The following is a 22,509-nucleotide window of genomic DNA, read 5'->3' on the forward strand; positions in this document are numbered from 1 at the left end:
GAACTCATGATGAAGTGTGGAGGAGGAGAGAGCCTGTGCCGGTCTATAATAAGGGGGCATTGCAGCAACCCAATTTCAGGGGGTTATTTTAAGCTTGGAAGAAATGTCAGGTAGTGCTTGGGAGAGAGGCAGAGGTTGCCGTCCATGTACCTGCTTAGCCAGTGTCTCCAGCCCCTCTCTCTCTCTGGGGGTGAGTTATTATGTGCGTGAAGACTGCAAAGCCGTATGACCCTGCAGAGCAATAGTGCTTCCTAAGGGAGCATGCTAGGCTAGCCTTCCTCCACCTCCTCCCTTTACTTGCCTCTTTGTGATGGAGGTAGCTGGTGCTGGCTAGGAAATCAGGGGAAGAAGAGGGGTAGGCTAGTACTCCACATTTCCTTCTTCCTTCCTCTTGTTAATCTGAGCATAAAGCCTCCAACCACAGGTGGAGACCAGGGCTGGACCCATTGTCAGCTGATTCCTTCCCAGTGGATTTGAAAACAACATTTGATGCTCCAATGATTTTACATTTATTCCTTGAGAGCTGTTGTTTTACTTTGTTTAGAAATTCTTATGTGCGACTGAGACACCTGTGCACCAACACATGGGTCACCAGTACCAGTATCCCAATAGACAAAGACGAAGAAAGGCCTGTGATGTTAAAGGTAAATACCAACAGTCAACATAACTTAAGCAAAGAAAGCTGCTTTCTCACATTAAATTTTGGTTGTTCTTCCCCTGCCAATATTACAGATTGGGACCTGCCAAACGAAAGAAGACAAGGAAGCATTTGCTATTGTGTCTGTTCCTCTGTCTGAGGTTAGAGATTTGGATTTTGCTAATGATGCCAACAAGGTTTTAGCATCCACAGTTAAAAAGTTGGAGAATGGCTCTGTAACTCAAAATGAAAGGAGGTCAGTGATCCTTTTTTACCTTTTGCCTCCCTCCCTGACCTAAAGATACCAAGCAAATGCTTACAGCTAATACAGGCTTTCACAAGAGACTACTAAACCAGATGTTGGAAATAATTGATCAGTTCAGCATTATTATGCTACAGCAGCTATGAGGCATCTGTGGCCCTCCAAGTGTTGCTGGAGTCTTAAGATCACAGAATTATAGAGTTGGAAGGGACACCCAAGGGTCATCTAGTCCAACCCCTGCACTGCAGGAATCCTGCTTACAGCTGTCCCTGAGTGGGCTCCGACCACCAACCTTCTGGTTAACAGTCTGATGCATTAACCCATTGCAGCATAGGAGAATGCCATTACCTCCAGACCACATGGCCCAATGGGCAGGAAAGAGAAGAGTTGCAGCCCAACAATATATGAAGGGCCACAGATTCCCCATCCCTGTGCTTTTTCAGCCCTGGAGCCTATTTATGCTTTCAAAAATGTGTATGTATTGAACACAAGGAGGATTAGGGAAAGTGTATCAACCCCATGCCCCACTTTCAGGCTCAACAGACTTCTGTGCATTGACTTCATTATGTGCATACAATGTGTCAATTCTGTATTCCCTTGGCTTCTGATAGTGCAAGAGTTGTGGAAAATTGTATTTTTCTTAGGTGTGAAGGTCTGCAGATTTGTGGAGTCAGAGGATTGTATGTAATGCTGCAACAATGGGTTTCCTGTCCTCCCCTTGCATGTCCCCCAGATCTGCTCCAGAGAGCCTCTCAAACCTTAGAGCTGATTTTGAGGGTGTGTGGCTGGTGGGGTAGGTAGTTTGAGGGGACAGGAGAGGAAGAGGTAATTCTGCTATGTGCAAAAAAAAAAAGTCTGCTGGTGAACCAGCATGCTAGAGACAACCCCATATATTTTTGTCAGTAATAATTATAACAAACAAGGAAAATGCCTGTCACAAGGGGGGGTGTTTGTGGAGGTTGTGGTTATGTGAAAAATATCATTATTCATTATTATCTATATTATCTACATCCTTATCCTTTTATATATAAAAGGCAGGTGTCTTGTCGTCTGGGCAGCCCAGAACCTCTAGACACACTGCCCAAGCTTGTGCCCCAGGGAGGTCACTGCTAACACAACGGTTTGACTTCATCCCCAGAGGCACACTCCATTGTGTTTTGAGACAGATGGATGCCAACAATCTATACTGCGGGACAAGAGACAAGTATTAGCAAATCCCAAGTACAAAAAAAACTGCAGGGGGCAAAAAACTGGAACTGTGTGTGAGTAACCCTCAAAACTGTTCCATAATAATTGAACGGCATGGAAATTTGAAATGGGTGGGAGTCAGGAATAGAATAGTGTGGCTAGAACAAGGAGATTGGGACAACGCCCATACACCCGTTAGAAAGAACCATTTCATTGTCTTGATAGGTCACTTCTTACATTATACAGAGAAGCTGTTTGCTGTTGTCGTTGGGGACTTAAGAGAAAGTTGCCCATAGATACCAATGAAGAAATGAAATAAGTTGATGTTACTGAGCCCCACTCCCACCCCCAGCATCCAGAAACCAATGGGAAAAACGGAGATAAAATATTTATCAAAACAGCCCAAGGTGGACTAAACATGATGCAAGGGTGCAGAATGATGACTGACTGCTGGGAGTTTGGGGTGGCGGGAAAGGAAAGAGTGGTTGAAACCCTGAACAGAAACACTCCACACTGTAACATTTTGTTACAGAGCTACACTTGTTCACTGTATTGTACTTCTTCAAACAACATAGGTTTGTAACCAAGCTGTTGGAAGATCTCATTTTCTTTGTTGCTGATGTGCACAATAATGGCCAGGAAGTGTTGGATGTGATGGTCATTAAGCCCAACCGAGAGAGGCAAAAATTAATGAGGGAACAAAATATATTGGCACAGGTATGTAATTGATAGAAATATTTAATATGGAGCATATTCTTCAAAGATACAGTGGCCTTGTTTGCATATCGCTTCAAGGTGGGGGGGGGGAACTGACCCCTTTGGTCAGTGTTTCCCAGACTTTTTAAACCCAATGTCCCCTTTTAGGTAATATAAAAATCTCTTCAAACCTGCCTCTCCTAATTATTTTATTTGCATTTTCAAAATGATTGAAATTAAATGATTGAATATTAATTATAAATAATATTTTGGGGCTTAATAATAAAAAATCAATCAAAGTACTTATAACTTTTTAAAAAACAGTTATTCAAATTTCCAAAAAGCTGCACAAAATTATAAATTTCAAAAAAATGCTTTTATTATTATTAATATCAACATTGATTCTGCATGTTTGTCACAAGCTTTTGGATTCTGGGCACCGTGGAAGACAGAGTACATCTTGTTTCACTTTCAGCATCAGCCTGCTGTGCTGCTTTGTTTCAATATCTAAAAGAACAGAAAAACCATCTTCACAAAGGCATGTGGATGAAAATGTCACAATGAAGTGCAGAGGCTGCTCTTCTGTTTTGGGATATACAGGGAAATATTTCAACCAATTTTTTCCTGAAGGGAATTGTTTGAAATCATCTTTGGCAGCTGAATCACACTTGCGGTCCAAAAAATCCTTCTGGAGATGCTCTGACAAGGACTGAACATAAGTGATAAAATCGTTTTCACAGTCTGTTCTGCAGTCAGCTCAGTTTCCATTTTCTGAATATTTTTTATTGTCTGCAGAATCAAGCTGCCAAGCAGTGAAGCTTTTTCAGAGTGTTTCTAGGTGGTCTGCTTCAGACTCAATGCAGGCATAAGATTGGCCTGGTCTGTAATCTGCAAAGCCTGACTAAGGGTTGGATGAGTTTGGTGAGCAAAGCCAGCAGGGATTAATAAATTGGTAGAATTCGGGGGGCCACCAGGTGGCGCGTTGGAAGATGGCCGACAATAACATCTCTCTGACCCATACGAGGTAATTAAGGGGCTGCTATGGGAAGTATGCAGCCTTCCCTCCCCCCCAGCATGTGGGGTGGGGAGCTGTCTTGCCAGCGGTGTTCACAATGCACCCCCTGATCCGAGAGATGGGGGTGCCGAACACTTGGCATGAGCCCTCGGTGAAGTCAGCTCTTCCTGACGCCGATTCCAATTAGCGCGTGCTGGTTGCTTCAGCTCGGAATTATAATTGGAAACATATGATTGGAAATGAAGCTGAAGCACATACATCAAGTAAAGCTCGACAGATAAGGCTGCTGATTAATGGATCTCTGTGACCGGGAGTGATGGACGGATAAGTAAATCTTCTGATGAATCACTACTAGGAGACTGTACAGTGGTGCCCCGCAAGACGAATGCCTCGCAAAACGAAAAACGCGCAAGACAAAAGGGTTTTTCGGTTTTTGCGTCGCTTCGCTAGACGAATTTCCCTATGGGCTTGCTTCGCAAGACGAAACGTCTTGCGAGTTCTTGCGAGGTTTTTTCCTTTTTCTTAAAGCCGTTAATAGCCGCTAAGCCGTTAATAGCCGCTTAGCTGCTAAGCCCCTAAGCCGCTAATAGCCGTGCTTCGCAAGACGAAAAAACCGCAAGACGAAGAGACTCGCGGAACAGATTAATTTCGTCTTGCGAGGCACCACTGTATGTTTGGAACGAAGGGGGGTGGGTGGAGGAAAAAACTCTTCTTTTCTTTGCACTATGTGATATTAATAACCCTTCACCCCAGAAAGAAATAAGATCGTCGCGTTTTTATTAATCATAAGCAGGATTTTACGAACTGTGTGGGGATGGATTACAACAGGAGAGAAGACTGGTGAACGGTGAGAAAGAGGAAAAATTTTATGACGCAGTTAAAAAATGGTGTCTCGCCAAGACAGGCTTGCCGGAGAAAGAAGGACAGGGGGAGGAGAATCACGATCGTTTGAAAGAGAAGGAGTGCTGGAATGCAAGTTTGACCTGACAGAGCCCCCTGATTTATTTGATTTATTTGGCTAGCCTGAGAAAAAATAAAGGACAGACCGAAGATTAACTTTGTTTATGGAAGCGTTGAACAGAAGCTGTCCCTGAGCGAAATAGTTTTTGAACAGTACAAAACCCACACAGAGACGCCAGTTTTCAGTCTGCTTGTGAGAATAATCAGAGATCGCAAAGAAAGGAATATATGATAACAACAAGATGAGAAAGAAAGTAATAAAGGACTATCCAGATCGAACTGGATAGAACTGTCTAATTAAAGCAGTAAAATAAGTGATGCCTGGAGTTATCTGGAATTTTGGACTCGTGCGGAGCTTGATGTATGGGTACCCTCAACAAAATTTAAAATTTGGCTGTATAATTTGGAACTAATGTGATTTGAATAATGTGATGTGATTGGCCTGTTAATAAAAATTATTTAATAAATAAATAAATACATTGGTAGAATTCTCTGGATTGGCTCACTAACTAGATCACTTATGCCTTTCATACTCAGCTGTAGTACTCTCTCCAGCTCTCGTGTTTGTGGGGGAAATGGTGAATGTTGTTCTCATTCAAGAAAGCAAGAGTAAAAACAAATAGTTTTCATTGGTGAAATATTTGGCAAGCATTGTGATCAAAAGTAAATGCAGGCCTGCTTGTCTGTGGAAACAAGAACCTCCTGTCTTTATATCCAGTATAATATGCCACCATTGACTAACTGGAACCCATGACCAGCTGTTATGTATTGGCTGCGCAGAAGGAACACAGGGTGTGAGATAAGGCTAAGCTACAAAAACAGGAGTACTTAAAGGGTATTTACAAGGATGCAAGTGTTACCTGCCCAAAGGTGAAGATGAAGTAGAGGAGGATCTATGGTTTGGGTAATTTACATACAGACACTGAGCTCATCTAATTTATATGTGTACCATCCCTGATATTATTTGTCATTTAAGTGCTTAATAAACACATGCACCCAACACATCCAGTTTTCTGTCCATTTTTCCAGCTGCACAATTCCATCCCCACATAGCACACTGAAAAAACCTCAGCCTTAAATCGAGGATAATCTGATATGTAATAGCAGTAGTGTATGGTATGTTCAAAGTTCTAAAAAGTAGTGGAAATGAGTAGTATAAATCAACATGTGAGTGATTAACCACACAGTGCATGACGAACTGCTGCGCTCTGTATATTGCATGTCACACCACTTAAGAGATAATGTTGAACTTCTTTGCACTCATGATGACATGCAGATCATGCTGCATGTGATCTTCTCATCCTCTGAACATAACATTTCAGACTTGTATACTTTAATGTTGTTAATCTTTTGGTTAGATCACACTTTTTTTAATGGAAACACTCACACATACCCTGAAATGTTCAGGTGCCCCCCCTTGTTGAGAAGTCAGTGTTCTAGATATTTCAGGACTCCATATTCCATCAGTCCCAGCCAGCATTGCCAATGATCAGGGATGATGGGAGTTGTAGTCCAGCAACATTTGCAGGGCCACAGGTTCCTCAGCTCACTGCAAACCACTGTTACTTTTAAACCATAGTTAAGCTTATCAGGCAGCATGCTGGGGCACAGGGTGAAAATCATGACCACTTTCCTCCTGTCTTGCTCTTGTAGCTGCTGCACTGCTGGGAGCTAAGCTACAGTATTATTTAAAATAATTTAAACATGAGATGACCTGTTGGAGGATGAAGTGAACTCATAGTGAAAATTACATATAGAATGCCATGCAATTTTCATTGCTGAATTGATTCAACCTCAGTGGTGGGGCACATTTTATTTCCCCCCTGGCTCAAAATGCTTATATAATATATTGTTCACTGAATTCACCAAAATACCCTGTTTTTCTATCCCCACCATTAGTCATCACTTTGTTTTTGTATTTATGTGTCTCTATGTGTATACAAACAGATATTTGGGATCTTGAAAGCTCCATTTAAAGACAAAGTGGGAGAAGGAGCCATACTGAGACTTGAAGATCTGGGCGACCAGAGATATGCCCCATACAAATACATGCTGAGGCTTTGTTACAGAATCCTCCGGCATTCCCAGCAGGACTACAGGAAAAACCAGGTTGTTCTCTTGCCTTCTCATGTGGCTACATAATTGTGTACAGTGGACTCCTTGGTTGTGCTTATAGATTCATTGAATCCAGTGGAATGACTGCGGCAGGAGAGTAATGCCAACTTGATTTTATGGAACCAAAATTCCACTTTCAGTGTGACTGTGGATTAATTCCATTACTTTAACCAAGTGCAGTATAGTAGCATGAGGTGCTGTTGAGTTGGAATCTCTTTGCTATGATTGGCTCCACCTGATGAAGGTGGGATTAATTCGCTGCTATCAACAGTCAGGCAGGGTGTTCCTAGGACATCCCCCTTAACCCATCTTGTTTGATAAACTGACTTGTTTTCTTATTTTTAAAAAAAGATTGGTGCCATTTATTGGTTGATTTGTTGACTGTGTGTGCAATTTTTGAACTGATATGGTTGACTTCTTACCGCTTTTATTGTTTTGCTGGTTTCTTTCCATGAGGGCTCCAGGGAGCTATGCATGGCATAATAGAATTATTTAAATAAATAAAAGCAAGGAAAGGAGCAGAGTGGGGAGGTGATCTGACCATAGACTAGCAGAGGTACTTGCACTCTTCCAGAATAGTGCCTGCAGTGGACTAGTGGACCCCCATCTTGATGAATCACCTGGGAACAAAAGTCTGTGAGAAGGAATCTTCCTGTCATAAGGAATATTCTGGTACTGATTGGTACATGGAGTATCTAAGCATTTGTGGGTCATACTAGGGCAAATTTTACAAGGAGAGTCAAGTAAGCATCAAAGCTAAAAGTTGGCTGATCAGACAAAAGTATGCTGGTCAGGTTTTTGGGGATGTGAAGAAGCAACTTTTATTATCATGCTGATTAGCAGCTGTACTAACTCTAAATTGTCTTCTGGGCACAGTTCAAGGTACTGATTTGGATGTGTAAATCTTGTAATAGCTTAGGTCATACATACCTCAGATACACCTTCTTGCTGGTCCTGTGTATCAGCATGATAAGTATGTGAAGTGAGAGTGCCTTCTTCACTGTATGTCTAGGTGTCAATTTTGAACCAGTCTGGAATCCCAGCTATGAATCTATGGTGCCTCTGCAATACCTTGCCAGTCCAGTGGCACCCGGAGTGCACCAGGTGGAAGGCCACTGAATTCAAGAGAGGTGCCCTTTGTCAGGCCAGAAGGCTGGACCTTCAAGAGACTCTAGTTCTCCACAAAGGGGTGAAGCCTAGCAGAAGTGGAGGTAGAAGCTCAAAAGGCTCAAAAGTTCACTTCTGCAAGTTGCTCATCAGGTGCTCTCCATGTGATCTGCTTTGCTGCTTTGCTCCATAGGTTCTTCCATGGGAGTAGAACAGCACATCAGCCAACATGGGCATCAGCCATGCTTGTTGGGATTGATGGGGGTTGTAGTCCAAAGCATCTGAAGGGCACCAAGTTGGGGATAGCTGTTACAGACCAACATTTTTGGTGGCTGCCTCACAGTTGTGGAGCAGCCCTTATCTGAGCTCTGTGAAAGTCCAAACCTGAATCCAACTCCATAAGAGCAAAACTTTCCTCTTGGAATATCTTTAATATAATCAGACTTGGAAAATATTTGATTGATTTGAGTATTTTTTTTGTTGTTGACCTGTGTTTTAATGATTTTTAATGGCTTCTGTGCCTTGAGAAGGATCAAGATAGAAACAAAACTAAAATAGCTAAACACATATGGAGTATGCTCTAGTAATTTAAAGAAAGGAACCATGGTCTCTCATCTACTTGCCTATCAAACTAAATATTGCTGGTCAAAAATGGGGTGTGGGTCATGTGTGGAACCTTCCATCTTTCAATCTGGTGACAGACTTCCATGGGATTTTCTTCCAGGAATACATTGCTAAGAACTTCTGTGTCATGCAGTCTCAGATTGGCTATGATATATTGGCAGAAGACACAATCACAGCTTTGCTGCACAACAACAGGAAGCTACTAGAGAAACATATCACAGCTAAAGAAATAGAGACGTTTGTAAATTTACTCAGGAGGAATCGAGAGCCAAGGTTTGAATTAGCCCACACCATTTCTTTGCTTTCTTTTAAAAATTTGTACACTGATCATCTTTTTATCTGTGTATCTTTGATCATGAACCTGTGTCCAGGAACAAATGATAGATTACATAAACTTTCCACTATATGTAATTTAAATTTGCATTCAGTATTTTACGGATAGGGTACTATTGATAATCATTGTGTTGTTTCTTTTCAATAAATTCCTGCAGTGTGACCCATCCCATTTTCTTGTTAATCTCCCCCTCACCTCAAGGTTCTTGGACTACCTGTCAGACTTGTGTGTTTCCAACACAACTGCAATCCCAGTCACTCAGGAACTTATTTGCAAATATATGCTGAGCCCAGGAAATGCTGATATTCTCATTCAGACCAAGTAAGTTAATTGACCTCTCAGTTGAATTATTTTACATTGTCTCACACAGTTTTAAGAAGATCATTAGTAGGTATAGTGTAAACTGTTTGTTTTAAGGTTGGTCTCAGTGCAAATGGACAACCCCTTGGATTGCTCCACCCTCTCTGATGATCTGGACGAGGAAGAGGTTTGGCTGTACTGGATTGATAGCAACAAGGAACCTCATGGTAAAGCCATCAGGCATCTTGCCCAAGAAGCTAAGGAGGGCACCAAAGCTGATTTAGAAGTCCTCACTTATTACAGGTAAAGCAGCTTTCCAAAAAGGTGAATTGTTTGTCCCACAGGACACAAGTTAATCCTTTCTGTTCCTTCTGTGTTCTCTGGATTCATCAGTATCCTCAGAGTTCATTGCCTGAATTCAACATGCACTCCACAAATTTTGGAGGCCTGAGCTAAGCATTAATTCGGTAAGAATTTTCCCTTTGAGAAAAAATATACTGAACACACACCCATCTCCAGCATGGTTCCACCAGAAAGTGGGATAAACTTTGGAAAACAATGACTGAACAAAGCTGTGTTTATAAGGTACTGCAATGGTGTTTTGTGCAACGTGGTCCAAGGCTGAAAGCATACGCATTGCTGGGTATGGACTAAATTAATATTTTGTGTAAAAGACAACTATTGATCTGTGAAAGATATTTCACTGGGGGTCAGATGAATGGCATGGGAACACCCACTAGCATTGTTGAAGCTACAAGAATGTGGATCTGATCAGTGCATGGCTAGGAGACTACAAAGAGCCCCGTGTAAGATACTCTGCTAATAGAAGAATGTAAAGTTATACCACCATCAAATTAAATCAAACTTGGTGTTGCTTCATTTCCCGGAGGGGAAATAACATCTGAACAAGCCCCAAGATGTTTAATATACAATCTGCAGTTCATTGATAGGTCTTCATTTAAACTAAAGTTGTTTCATTGAATTAAATTAAGACTGCAATTCTTGGCGCATTTACCAGGAAGAAAGCCCTCCCCACAACATACACACATTGGAGCTGGCTTCTGAGTAAAGTGCATAAGATTGACCGTATACTGTAAGTCAGCTGATTGATTTGTGGATTTTCAGCCTGTGTCCTTAACATTTTCATTAGGCATGGCTTATGGCAGGATACAAGGCTAGGTTGCAAAACTGCTATTAAATGTAAGAATTTCAATGTCACTGAGGGATTTATTCAGAGCAGTGCTGTGTACACTATGCAGGGTTGGGCAATGTCAGCATTTCTACATCGTGATGTATCATCAGCCAAACATTGGAATATGAAATGGAGGGGATGCAACACACACAGCAAGTTAGGAGGGGGGAAGGATGGGCCCTGTCTCCCTGCTTTGCGTCACTCACTAGCCACTATTCTCCTCGGGGCAGCTGATTTCATAAGGAGCCAATTTCTCCGCCTCCTTCACCACACGCCTGATTCTCCCTGTTCATTCCTTCACCCCCCCACCCCAGTTTCAAGACTCCTTCACCGCATGCCCAGTTCTCCCTGCTCTTTCCTTCCCTTCACACAAACGCACTGATTTCAAGCCTCCTTCACCATATGACAGATTCTCCTTGCTCCTTCTAACACACACACACACACACACACACACACACACACACACACAATTTTCCCTCCTTCCTTCGCACATACCCCACCCCAGTTTCAAGGCTCCTTCACCGCATGCCCAGTTCTCCTTGCTCCTTCCTTCGCACATACACCAATGTCAAGCCTCCTTCACCCTGCACCCAGTTCTCACTGCTTCTTCTTTCTCTCTCTCTCACACACACACCGATTTCAAGCCTCCTTCACCTCATGCCCAATTGTCCCTGTTCCTCCTGCCCCGTCCCCAATCTCAGGCCCAGCTGGGGCCACTTGTTCCTGCTGCTGGGTGCTGGAGGCGGAGGACTCAGGAGCAGTGGTGGTTTCACTCATGGTATACCACCGGGTGAAGCTGCCATCGTGTCCTGGGTGATGTATTGATACATTGCCCAGGCCTAACACCATGTAATGTGGATTGTATTTTATAACTGAGTGAGAGTCTAACAGGCATAGTCCAGTAAAAGACTAGAAATGTGTTGGTTGAGTTTCTGTAATATTCCTCAGATGTTTAGATTGGTACCTTAGCAACCAGGTTATTCAGTAACAAACACAGAAATAGAAATGACATTATTTTATTATCTTTTCTAAGGTACCAGTTGAACCTCTTTGCAAGAATGTGTCTGGATCGCCAGTATTTGGCTATAAACCAGATTTCCACACAGCTGTCAGTGGATCTGATCCTGCGCTGCATGTCAGATGAGAGCCTGCCTTATGACCTGCGAGCCTCCTTCTGCCGTCTCATGCTGCATATGCATGTGGATAGAGATCCTCAGGAGATAGTGGTGCCTGTGAAGTATGCCAGGCTATGGACTGAAATCCCTACCAAGATCACTATTTACGAGTGAGTTCTCTGTTGAAACAAACAAAATGGAACATTCACTGATTGATGGCAGATTCATCTGTAGTCATCATCATCATCAGCATCATCATCATAGATGGCATAAGGAACACAGTCCTAGTTGGTTTTAAGAGAAGATGATTTGACACATTCATGTAGGATAGGCTTCTTGGTTTGATAGCTAAATGGGACCTCCATGTTCAGAGGCAGTATACAGTCTTCTGAAGACAAATAAGACAAGGCCATTGCCTGCTTCTGAGCATACCAGAAGTGGCTTGCTTCTGTGGGGTGGGGCTATAATGCTAGCTTCCTGGAAGTGCCTCTTACTGGAAGGGAGAGGAACAAGGTGGTAGGGAGCTTGGCATGGTACAAGTGCATTGTCTAGAGCAGTGGATTAGCTCCACTGGTGCACCCGAACATGCCCCTCCCCATCTTGGCAGGAAGCTAATCTTGCAACTCTGCCTCACTGGGTGAGATACTTCTGCAGCACACAGAAGCACCTTGGCAGGCTACTCTGGTTTAAATTATTTTAATGGATCCTGGGTCTAAATGGATTCTGGTTCTGATGCAGCAGGGTTCTTCTTACGTTCTTATGAAGCAATTATTATTTTAGTTATTTGCTTCATATCCTGCTGTTTTCCCAGACTGGAACTTAAGGCAGTATACAATATTTCTTATCATCTCTGAGAATAAAAACCCGAGAATTTTCATGCAGCATGAAAGTGAAAAGGTTTCTGTCCTGGGTGGGTAACACAGTATAATATTTTAGTATTGACTTTTGTACCATGAAGATCCATAACAAGGGAAGGAGAAGGAGAAGGAGGAGGAGGAGGAGGAGAAGAAGAAGAAGAAGAAGAAGAAGAAGAAGAAGAAGAAGAAGAAGAAGAAGATCACCATCATAATCATCTAGTGACTACCTCATCACGGAGAAAGCTCTTTAAATTCATCTGCCACTCAAAAAATTACCAATACCACCCTTTTGTGGGGTATAGTTAACCCTAGGAAGAAGCTATTTGGCATAGCCTTATGCATTGCAACTGCTTCATATTAGAATTCATGTGCCTTAGAGTACCGTTGCTGACAAGCTCCAAGTTTTGCATGTAATCACTAATGCTCTGCTGTGAGTTGCTGCCTGGGGTTCCACGCTGTGTGTGCACATAAAACGGCAACAAATGGGCATGACTAATGCATGTTTATAAATGCATGCATTACGTTGGTGTCCAGAATAGGCTACAGGTTCCTGCTGTGTAGATATAAGCTTGGATTCTATATGTGAATCAAAAGAGCTTCCATTCATAGAGGGAGAGTTGTGCTCATGGAAGGGTCCTTATTTTGAGGTAGAGGTTTCTGTTGTTGTTTTGGAGGAGCCTTGCATATTTATATATCTTCAGGATGGACCTTTGAGTTTGTGGAGTAGATTTCTAGAGTATATCATCAGCCGCTTAACAGAATGTACAGTCCAGCTTAATTTTGTTTTATTTATTATTTATCCCACCTTTTAATATAGACTCTGGATGTCTTACAATAAAAACAAATTAATTAGTAATTAAAAGCAGTATAAAACTTACAAATAGTAATAATTAATGGTGAGGTCTACGCTGATTCTCATGATGCCAACTCCTCTTTAACTTTCTTGGGGATTTGTGACAAGCTCTTGGGAGATGTCAACAGCCTATCAAACATTTGTGCTTGTGAGGCACCAAAAATTATTTATTAAACCTTTACTCCCTCCTGCTGTTTCCCACTTATTTAGCTTTTGCTCATGGTCTTGCTTTGTAGGTATGACTCTTTCACAGATTCCTCACGAAATGACATGAAGAGGAAATTTGCTTTGACAATGGAATTTGTAGAGGAGTACTTGAAAGAAGTTGTGAACCAACCCTTTCCTTTTGGAGACAAACAGAAGAACAAGCTAACTTTTGAGGTATTTTTCTGTTATACTTGCCAGTACTGAGTGCTTTTCAAATTTAAAAAAGAGCAATGGGGAGCAGTGGCAGAATATCAGCTGATTTACCATCATTCTCTGCCTCCTACCTCACCATTGCACCTCCCACTTGAGGTCTTGCTGAATTTACCAAACCAAGTATGGTGTGGGGAAGGTTATTAAGAATACCTAACAACCTGTAGGCAATGTTTGTTGAAATTTCTGAAGCCAGAGGGTGGGTTCAGTACGATTTTAATGGATAGAACAGTCGATCCTGTTAAGGCCCTAGTTTCACTATGGAATGGTGAGACTTGCAGAGCCATTGATATGATCGCTCCAGCACTTTGGGGTCCATTTTGCTGCTTGGTACACCTAAGAGGTGCAGTCAGTGAGGTGGCCTGGGAGAGGGTTGGTGCATAAGTGGCGTAAAACGTGCTTAGGAGTCAACCGAGCACATGCTTGGGCTCATAATTGGGCCTATCATGTGGCGGTGAGGGCAGCAAAGAGATCCTACTTTACTGCCTCCATTGCGTCCTTAGGGAGCTGTCCAGCAGAGCTGTTCTGTGTGGCTGTAGGATGGTTAATCTTGATGAAGGGGCAGATCTCTGGAGCACATGGTAACTAGCTGTCACTGGCTAAACACTCTGAGAATAAAGTTGCTGCTATTGTGACTAGGGTTGCCACCAGTTATGAAAAAATAAAACTGGCATTAATGTTTCCTCCTTTGTGCACTCATCCTAACTTGCTTGTCTCACACAGGCCAGCTTGCTAGACAATTGGAGGTTTAGCCTGCCCTCCCAAGGTGGCTGATTGACACTCCAATCTGGCCAGTAGAGCTTGCCAGTCAGCAGGCTCTTCTGGGTTGGGTTGGGTTGGATTTCCAAGGGCTCTAAGACAATGTTTCCCAAACTTGGGTCTCTAGCTGTTTTCAGACTACAATTCCCATCATCCCTGACCACTGATCTTAGTAGCTAGGGAGGATGGGAAGTGTAATCCAAAGACAGCTAGAGACCCAAGAAACACTGCCTAAGAGGTCCGGTGAAACATTTCCTGGAGCAGCAACCTCAGCCACTTCAAAGCTAAGAATTTGTTGCTATCTTTTCTCCACTTCCTTATTTTTTTCTTTTTTAGCTGGGTTTCTACATTTATCTTACTTCTGATAGGCAGAAATTCAGCGGGTGGGGAGGATTTCCTTTCAGTATCGTTGGAATGTTTGTAGTTACTGATAGCTTTCATTTGATCATTGTAATGGATTGCTTTGAAGGCATTTCTGCATCAGGTAAAGTAATTTTTAACCCCCAATCCCCCCAATTTGTCCTTTATTGTCAGGGAAGAGTTAGAGTTAGAAGTTTCCAGTTTCCCAGAGGGAGAAAGCTTTCTCCAAGGGGGGAAGGAGAGCAGTGAATCTAATAGAAGAGAGCAAGAGGAACAACAGGGGGGGACAGGATGATCCCAGGAAAGGCAAGGGTTCAGTTCTTGCTCAGATTGGGAGGAGGGGAGATACAAGCCAGCTCTAGCCAGGAGGTTAGAAAAAAGAGTGGGAAAGCGAAGGGAAGGGCGCGTTCGCCATTTTGAGGGTGGCTGGTCACGGAGAAGCAGAGCTCAGAAGGTATCTGAAATAAGTGACTCTGAGGAAGAATAGTTAAAGATAAGGATAGTTTAAAAGTTTGTTTGTTAATACACCATAAAAAGTTATAAAAGAACAGGAAGCGTTTGCGTGGTGATCGGAAGAGGACCACGGCCAGTCCTGACATTTATTTTGCATGACCTGTCTTGTATTTTGCCCAACCAAAGGTGGCAACCCTAATTATGACAGTACCAGCTGAGGTGGCCTGAGGATGTGGACAGGATACTTGCACTTATGCTCATTAGATCCTTGTTCATCCTGGCTTATTAAACCTGCTGGGGTGGGGAGACTGAATGGGTCATGGGTGTGGTAAACACCTCCTTGTGCGTTGGGGTGATGTCTGCTGCACTTAAAGAGGCAGTGGTGTGTCCACTTCTCAAAAAGTCCATCCTAGACGCAACAAAGTGTAACAACTATAGATCCCCTTTCTTGGTAAAGGTGGTGAAGAAGGTTATTCCTGGAAGAGACTGATTATTTTAGATCCACTACAATCTGAGTCAAACCTGGTTTTGGAACTGAATTGGCCTTGGTTGCCCTGATGAATGATCTTCATCATGAGAGGGACAGAGTGAGTGCGCCCCTGTTACTTCTGCTTGTTCACTCAGTGGCTGTTGATATCATTGACCATGGTATCCTTCTGGACCGACTTAGTGATATAGGCATCAGAGGCACTGTATTACAGTGGTTCTATTTGTATCATCAAGGTTGTGTCCAGAAAGTATCACTGAGTGAGTGTTTCTCGGCCTGTTGACATTTGTGCTATTGGGTTCTCCAGGGCACTATTCTCTCCCCAGTGTTATTTAATAACTGTATAAATATGTTGTGTGTGATCATTAGTAGTTTGGGAATGAGGTGTCACCTGTATGCTTATTTATTGATTGATTATTAAAGTTATATACCACCCTTCAAAGCAATATCTCATTTTATTACATAATAAAATACAAGATAAAAACACAAGTAATTAATTAAAACAAGGACAACAAAACAGTAGCCCCCCTTCCCACAGACACAGTTAAAAGGCTATAGTATATTAATCAGCCAAAGGTGTGCTGGTCCCGTGGGTTTCTGTGAGGCGTGGTCCGAGGCCAGTCTGAGATCGAGGGTGCAGTATTGAGGCCGTCCGTCAAAGCTGAAGCTATGTCCAAGGCAGGGAGTCGGGTGAGGTCAGGAGATCCGGCAGGAGAGGTGCAGGCAGGAACTGGCTACCAACAACATTGCTCCCACAACTTGGGACTGGAGCTGGCTGGCTTTTATCTGCCCGAGGCATAGGGCAGCCCCAGTCCACAGGTGACTCGCCTCTCCTGGCCTGGAGGCGAGCACTCCTCCTGCGGGAACTTAGTTCCCTCTGCCTCTCTGCCCTGAGCCTCTGCAGCTCAGGAGAGGCTGGAGGGTTACCAGACCCAGAGGCAACCTCAGCCTCCCCTGATGGGGCTGAGAGTGGAGCACCTGCAGGCAATGGGTCCTCCATCACCTCAGGAGCCAGAGCAGACTCAGCTGGTGCCTGCACCTGAGGATCCAGCACAGGTGAGGACCCTTCAGGCTCAAGCCCCAGCCCCGGCTCAGCTGGTTCTAAAGGCGGGGAATCCTGTGAAGGCTGGGATTCCTCAGGTTCAGCCTCCGAGTCCGAATCCCAGGCCATCACAAAAGGCCTGGTTGAGAAGGAATGTTTTTGCCTGGCACCTAAAATGTATAATGAAGGTGCCAAGCGAACCTCCCTGGGGAGAGCATTCCAAAAAGGTGAGCCACTGCAGGAAAGCCCCGTTCTTGTGTTGCCACCCTCCAGACGTCATGTTGGAGCAGTCACACAAATAAGGGCCTCAGATGATGAACAGAGAGTCTGGGAAGATTTATATGGGGAGACGGTCCTTGAGGTGTTGCTGTCCTGAGCTCTGCTTCTCCATAACATCTGATTCAGGAGAAAGCTGAATCAGGAAAGCTCTGGACTGGATGCAGTGGTGGACTGGATGAGGGGCAATAAAACTGTGTTTGAATCCTGGGAAGACAGAGGCTCTTTCGGTGGGTGGTTCCCATGTTTGGAAAATTGGCAAGTTACCTGTTTTGGATGTGGTTGCACTCCCTCTGAAGGAGCAAGTGTGTAGTTTTGGGGTATTCCTATCTTTGTCACTTTGCCCAAGTGCCCTCTGTGGCAAGGAGTGCCTTTTACCAGTTTCATCTGGTTCACCAGCTACAGCTGTTCCTGGACAGGGATAGTGTGACCACCATGGTCCATGTGTTGGTAACCTCAGGGCTAGATTACTGTAATGTGCTCTATGTGGAGCTGCTCTTGGGTTTGGTTCAGTAGCTCCAGCTGGTGCAGACCGCTACAGCCAAGTTGTTGGGAGCTTCTGATAAAGAACGTGTGACACCATTGTTAAAAAAACTGCACTGGCTAACCATTTGCCCCTGAGCCAGGTTCAAGGTTCTTGTATTGTTTACAAAGCCCTGAACAACTTGAGTCCAGGATACCTCAGAGATCACCTGAACCCTTATATTTCAGCTTGACCACTGAAATAATCTGCAAGAGCATTTTTTATTGTTCCATAAATTTGTGAGGCTAATTTGGCAACAAAGAGAGATCAAGCCTTTCTCCTAAACGCTCTGCCAGTAGAGATTCAGTGGGTGCCTTTTTGCAGGTCCAGGTGTCCTGCTCCCCAGTCCCCAACCCAGATAACACCCCCACAATGATCTATTGATATTTGTTTTTAACTTCCTTACTTTAAACTTGTTTTTAACTTAACAATTTTATTAACCACTGTGATATTTTTTATACAGTTGGACATAAATGTTTTTATAAATAAAAATTAAATTTCCATTGTTTATAGGGGCAGGGCTCTAGTGTCCTGCATAGCTTCATACCTCTCCACATAACTGGAAGAAATAGAATAAATTATACCAAATAGCAAATCTATGCAAATATTGTTGAATTCACATAATTCCTAATGATTGCGGCATGTCAGCTTTAATCACATCCAAATGCAGTTTAGATTAAAAACAACAATATAAGTGACTGACCTGCCGAGTGGCCACATCAATTTTTTTCAGCTCCATCCTGCAGAAGTATGTTTGTATGTGTGTGACAAAATGTAAGTGCTGAGAAAGCAACATATTTTTATTTTTCTGGTTCTTGTTTAAACCCATATCAGCTGATAGAATCTTCTGCAAGTGCCTTTTGGAGGTTATGAAAACTTTGGTAGGGTTTGGGGTGGTATCTTTGAAGAAGGAAGGGTAGGAGAAGCCTGCTCCAGCATGGTGACAGGCAGGGACTAGGAATCCTGCCTACTCCTACTGCCCTTTCATAGACTGATTCTACCATCATATAATTTAGTGTAGGAAACAAATTTCAGATCTGCATTTTTTATTTTATTTGATGGTATCAAACCTGGTCTGTTTTGGATAACATCTAGCCTCATCAGAAATGGATCTGTAATTTGTCTCTGCTGTAACACTGCTGGGAGCCCTTGTCTGCAACTTATAAGTGAAGAAGGTCATGGTGGTGAAGGGTTTCAGAATACCCTGCAGACACTGACTTTTAGACATTGAAATTGATGGGTATTTATTTGCCAGGGTATTCGTGGGAAGTCTCCTCACCACCTTCTTTTTCCTCAGTAAGGAGAGGAAACTGAAAGCCATTGGCTGGTGTACAGCTATGTCAACAGTTCATAGTAGGAGATAGGGCTCTACGCTGTTCTGGGTCAAATCCATAATTTGGATTGATTTCTGTTAATCTCCAGAAGATAACCACAAAATTTAGATTAGATCTGGAGGGCAGCCACGTGGGTCCATTCATCACTAGTTAAATGTTGGGACCTCTTTCTTTCTGTTGATATTCCTGACCTCCCCCCCCCCCTCTTCCTTTTCTTTAGGTGGTGCACCTGGCTCGCAATCTTATATACTTTGGTTTTTATAGCTTCAGTGAGCTACTCAGACTGACTAGAACATTACTGGCTATCCTTGATATTGTACAAATGCCTATGTCATCATACTTTGAAAGATTAAGCAAATTTCAAGATGGAGGTGAGTGTGTGTGTGGGGTGGTAGTAGAAAATTATTTGCAACACATAATACATTACCTAGTAATACCTTGCATTCATTAAAGTTCCTGCTCTTTATTTTCCCCAATGGCTTTCTCTTTACCTTGAGGTGTGTTTCCCATAAAATACCGTATTTTTCGCTCTATAAGATGCACCAGACCACAAGATGCACCTAGTTTTTGGAGGAGGAAAACAAAAAAAAAATATTCTGAATCTCTGCACAGTGAAAGCAGCAATCCCTCTTGCTGTACTGGCTTCTGGGATAGCTGCGCAGCCTGCATTCGCTCCATAAGACGCCCACACATTTCCCCTTACTTTTTAGGAGGGAAAAAGAGAGTCTTATAGAGCAAAAAATACGGCAAATTGTATGCCATTCTGAGAACCCTGCTACTGAAGGACAGCTTATAAATTGTCTAAATTAAAGGAAATAAATACACCAAATAAAAATTGGCAGTATGTCTTCTTGTTTTGAAATATTTTAACCTTAAAGTTAGATACTTTGGGTCATGCAAATAATGACACATCTATTAATTTTAAACTTAGTAAGATGCACCTTAGATGAACATCCTTTAACTATAGTTTAGGATCTGTTGAAAATAATATTAATTATGGATAAAATCTCTCAGCAGATGACTACTAAATAAGAGAGATAAAAGGAAGATATATTCATGACTGACTGACCGGTTATTTTACTTTCACTGAGGGGGAACAGAAGCATTGTCAAAATCTTGATACCTGTAAGATTATTTAGCAGTAGTGGATGGTGTGATGGGACACGGTTGCTCACCTGGTCACACTGCTGCCACTTCCTGGAAGGTAGAGGGGATGGGGTGAGGCAGTGGCAAGGTCAGCACAACACAAATACTTCAGTGCTCTTGCCAGTGCATTTGAATAGGTATAGAAAAGTTTCAAGGAGAAGGAACCTAAAGAAATAAGTCCCAAGCCGAAAACAGCCTGATAGAAACTCAGCATGTTCCGTGGTCACAGAGTGCATAATTTTGTTTGGAGTGGAGGAATGGAAAAACAGGAATAGGGACAAGGATTGGAAAGGGATGATGTGGCTGGTTGGAATACTGAACAGGAACACTCCACACTGCAATACTTGGTTTCGGTTCCCACTTGTGTTGAATAATAATAGCGTAAATTTGAGAAGGAATGGTGGATAAAATGACAGGATTTTAATGGGAAAATCAGAGTTGGAAGAGACCCAAAGGTCATCTAGTCCAACCTCCTGCAATGCAGGAATCTCAGCTAAAGCATCCATGACAGATGGCCATCCAGCCTCTGCTTCAAAACCTCCAAGGAAGGAGAGTCCACCACCTCTTGTGGGAGTCTGTTCCACTGCTGAGTAGCTCTTAGAGTCAGAAAGTTTTTCCAAATGTTTAGTTGGAGTAGGCCCCAGCCAACAGAATGGCTGGGGCAGGTTCTGTGGGGGGGGGGGATGCACTGGGACCCCCAATCTCAGTGATCACGGGTAGGAGGAGGAGTTACGCTACGACCAAACATTACCAAGGGGGCAGGTTTAGTCATTGTTTGAAGACTATCGCTGTCTCCGTGTCTGGTCTTGACCGGATGGATACTGGAATCAACAAGGGAGACCCACATGACCTGAAGGTGATGCTGTGCAATGCCAGGTCAATGATTCACAAGACCACTGCCATCCATTATTGGGGATGGAGGACTTGACCTGGCATGTGTAACAGAGACTCAGTTGGATGAAGCAGATGGGCCTGTTCTTGCCGCTGCTTGTCCACCAGGGTTCTCTTCTGCACAGCAACCCAGGTCATGTGGGTGGGTGGGTTGCAGTGATTTTTAGGAAGTCATTAGCTTGCACCAGGCATCCTATTGGTAAGACCCAGTTTTCTGAGTGCATGTTCTGGAAGTTGGGCAATAGGAACATCCAGCACAGGGATGGCATTTATTAAACATTATCAATTGCTGACACATCCTTTAAAGCTGATTCAGCTTTAAGGCAACACTTCCCAAGCAGTGGGAATAAAACCTCAGACAAGCAAAATCTGTAGATAGCTCACTTAGCCATGGTCCTCTGAAAGAACTTATCTAGAATGAACCAAAAAGAAATCCCATCTTCCCATAGACAATGAACCTCCCAAATTTAAACACCTGCTCCATTAATAACCCTTCTATTAGAAAGCCAGCTCTTTTACCATGGCATGAAAAACCCTTTGAGCCAAAACTTGGACAAAGTCCAGACACCCCTGGAAGCTGAAATTGGCTATTACCTGCCAATCCACACCAGTTTCTGGGGATGAGATATGTTAAATACTGGGTAGACATAGCAGACGATGCAACGATTTCTCCAAAGCAGCTCTTTATTTGTAAGTTGGAACAGAACTGAACAGCAAATAGCTCAGCCGGCCTGCTTTTATAGGCAGCCGGCTGTCAACATTGTAGCAACAACAACCCAGGGTTTCCCACCTAAAGTAACTGACGTGGACCTGAGTGAAAACTATATCCACGATTCCCCTGGGGGCCAGGGTGAGAACGTCAATACATAACACCCATCTTAAACCGAGATAAGGCATTAGTTACAATCATAGTGGTTCCATTACATACAGCAATACAGTGGTGCCTCGCAAGACGAAATTAATTCATTCCGCAAGTTTTTTCGTCTTGCGAGTTTTTCGTCTTGCGAGGCATTCGTCTTGCGGGGCACCACTGTACCCGTATTGATTTCAGTAAAACACATAAGCATATTAATTGACCCTATTCACCATACAGCTTTAGATGTGCAGTTTGTCCAGTGAACATAGTGTTTTAAATGTGCTGGGCACTTGGAAACCCTGCTGGATTGCCAAGGGCCAGTACCAGAGTCCTGGTGGCCTTCCGTTTCTGGCGGCGACTGTGGTGCGGCCTATGTGGCATTGAGCCTGAGTTCCCTGGCTCTGCTGTTGTCGAACAAACCACCGCGAGCGGACTCAGTGGACGGTCAGGCACGGCGGTGGTATGAGTCTCTGGAGAGCCAGGCAGACCCAACAAAATGGCTTGGTTCGCCTCCATGCCCTCAGTTTGTGAGGAAGATGTAGGTGGAGCCTCGCCTTCCATTAACAACTGCTCTGGAGCTGGGGCCACAGTTGGGGGCACAGTGGTAGTGTCCAAATCCCCAATCCTGCACATTAGCTGGTCTATGTGCCGGCACCACAAGTGTCCGTTCTCGAGTGCCACCTGGTATGAATGGGGCCCTGTGACTCCCA

At 43.4% G+C, this 22,509-nt stretch overlaps 1 protein-coding gene across 6 annotated transcripts in view; it reads left to right on the forward strand.

The window, feature by feature from the left end:
• The window catches only part of ITPR2 (inositol 1,4,5-trisphosphate receptor type 2), a 313,187-nt gene that overhangs the window by 53,485 nt on the left and 237,193 nt on the right, over nt 1-22,509 (forward strand). For 5 of the 6 annotated variants that reach the window (XM_081927580.1, XM_081927582.1, XM_081927583.1 and 2 more), the window contains 10 exons: nt 545-644; nt 733-893; nt 2,663-2,804; nt 6,706-6,867; nt 8,705-8,877; nt 9,140-9,259; nt 9,356-9,541; nt 11,464-11,715; nt 13,492-13,636; nt 19,127-19,277. In XM_081927580.1, the coding sequence (XP_081783706.1) occupies nt 545-644; nt 733-893; nt 2,663-2,804; nt 6,706-6,867; nt 8,705-8,877; nt 9,140-9,259; nt 9,356-9,541; nt 11,464-11,715; nt 13,492-13,636; nt 19,127-19,277 (1,592 nt within the window). The remainder of the gene's footprint in view (nt 1-544; nt 645-732; nt 894-2,662; nt 2,805-6,705; nt 6,868-8,704; nt 8,878-9,139; nt 9,260-9,355; nt 9,542-11,463; nt 11,716-13,491; nt 13,637-19,126; nt 19,278-22,509) is intronic. The other variant, XM_081927585.1, reaches the window with a different exon arrangement.

Source organism: Podarcis melisellensis (assembly GCF_964234715.1).
Source record: "Podarcis melisellensis genome assembly, chromosome: 10".
Lineage (NCBI taxonomy): Eukaryota > Metazoa > Chordata > Lepidosauria > Squamata > Lacertidae > Podarcis > Podarcis melisellensis.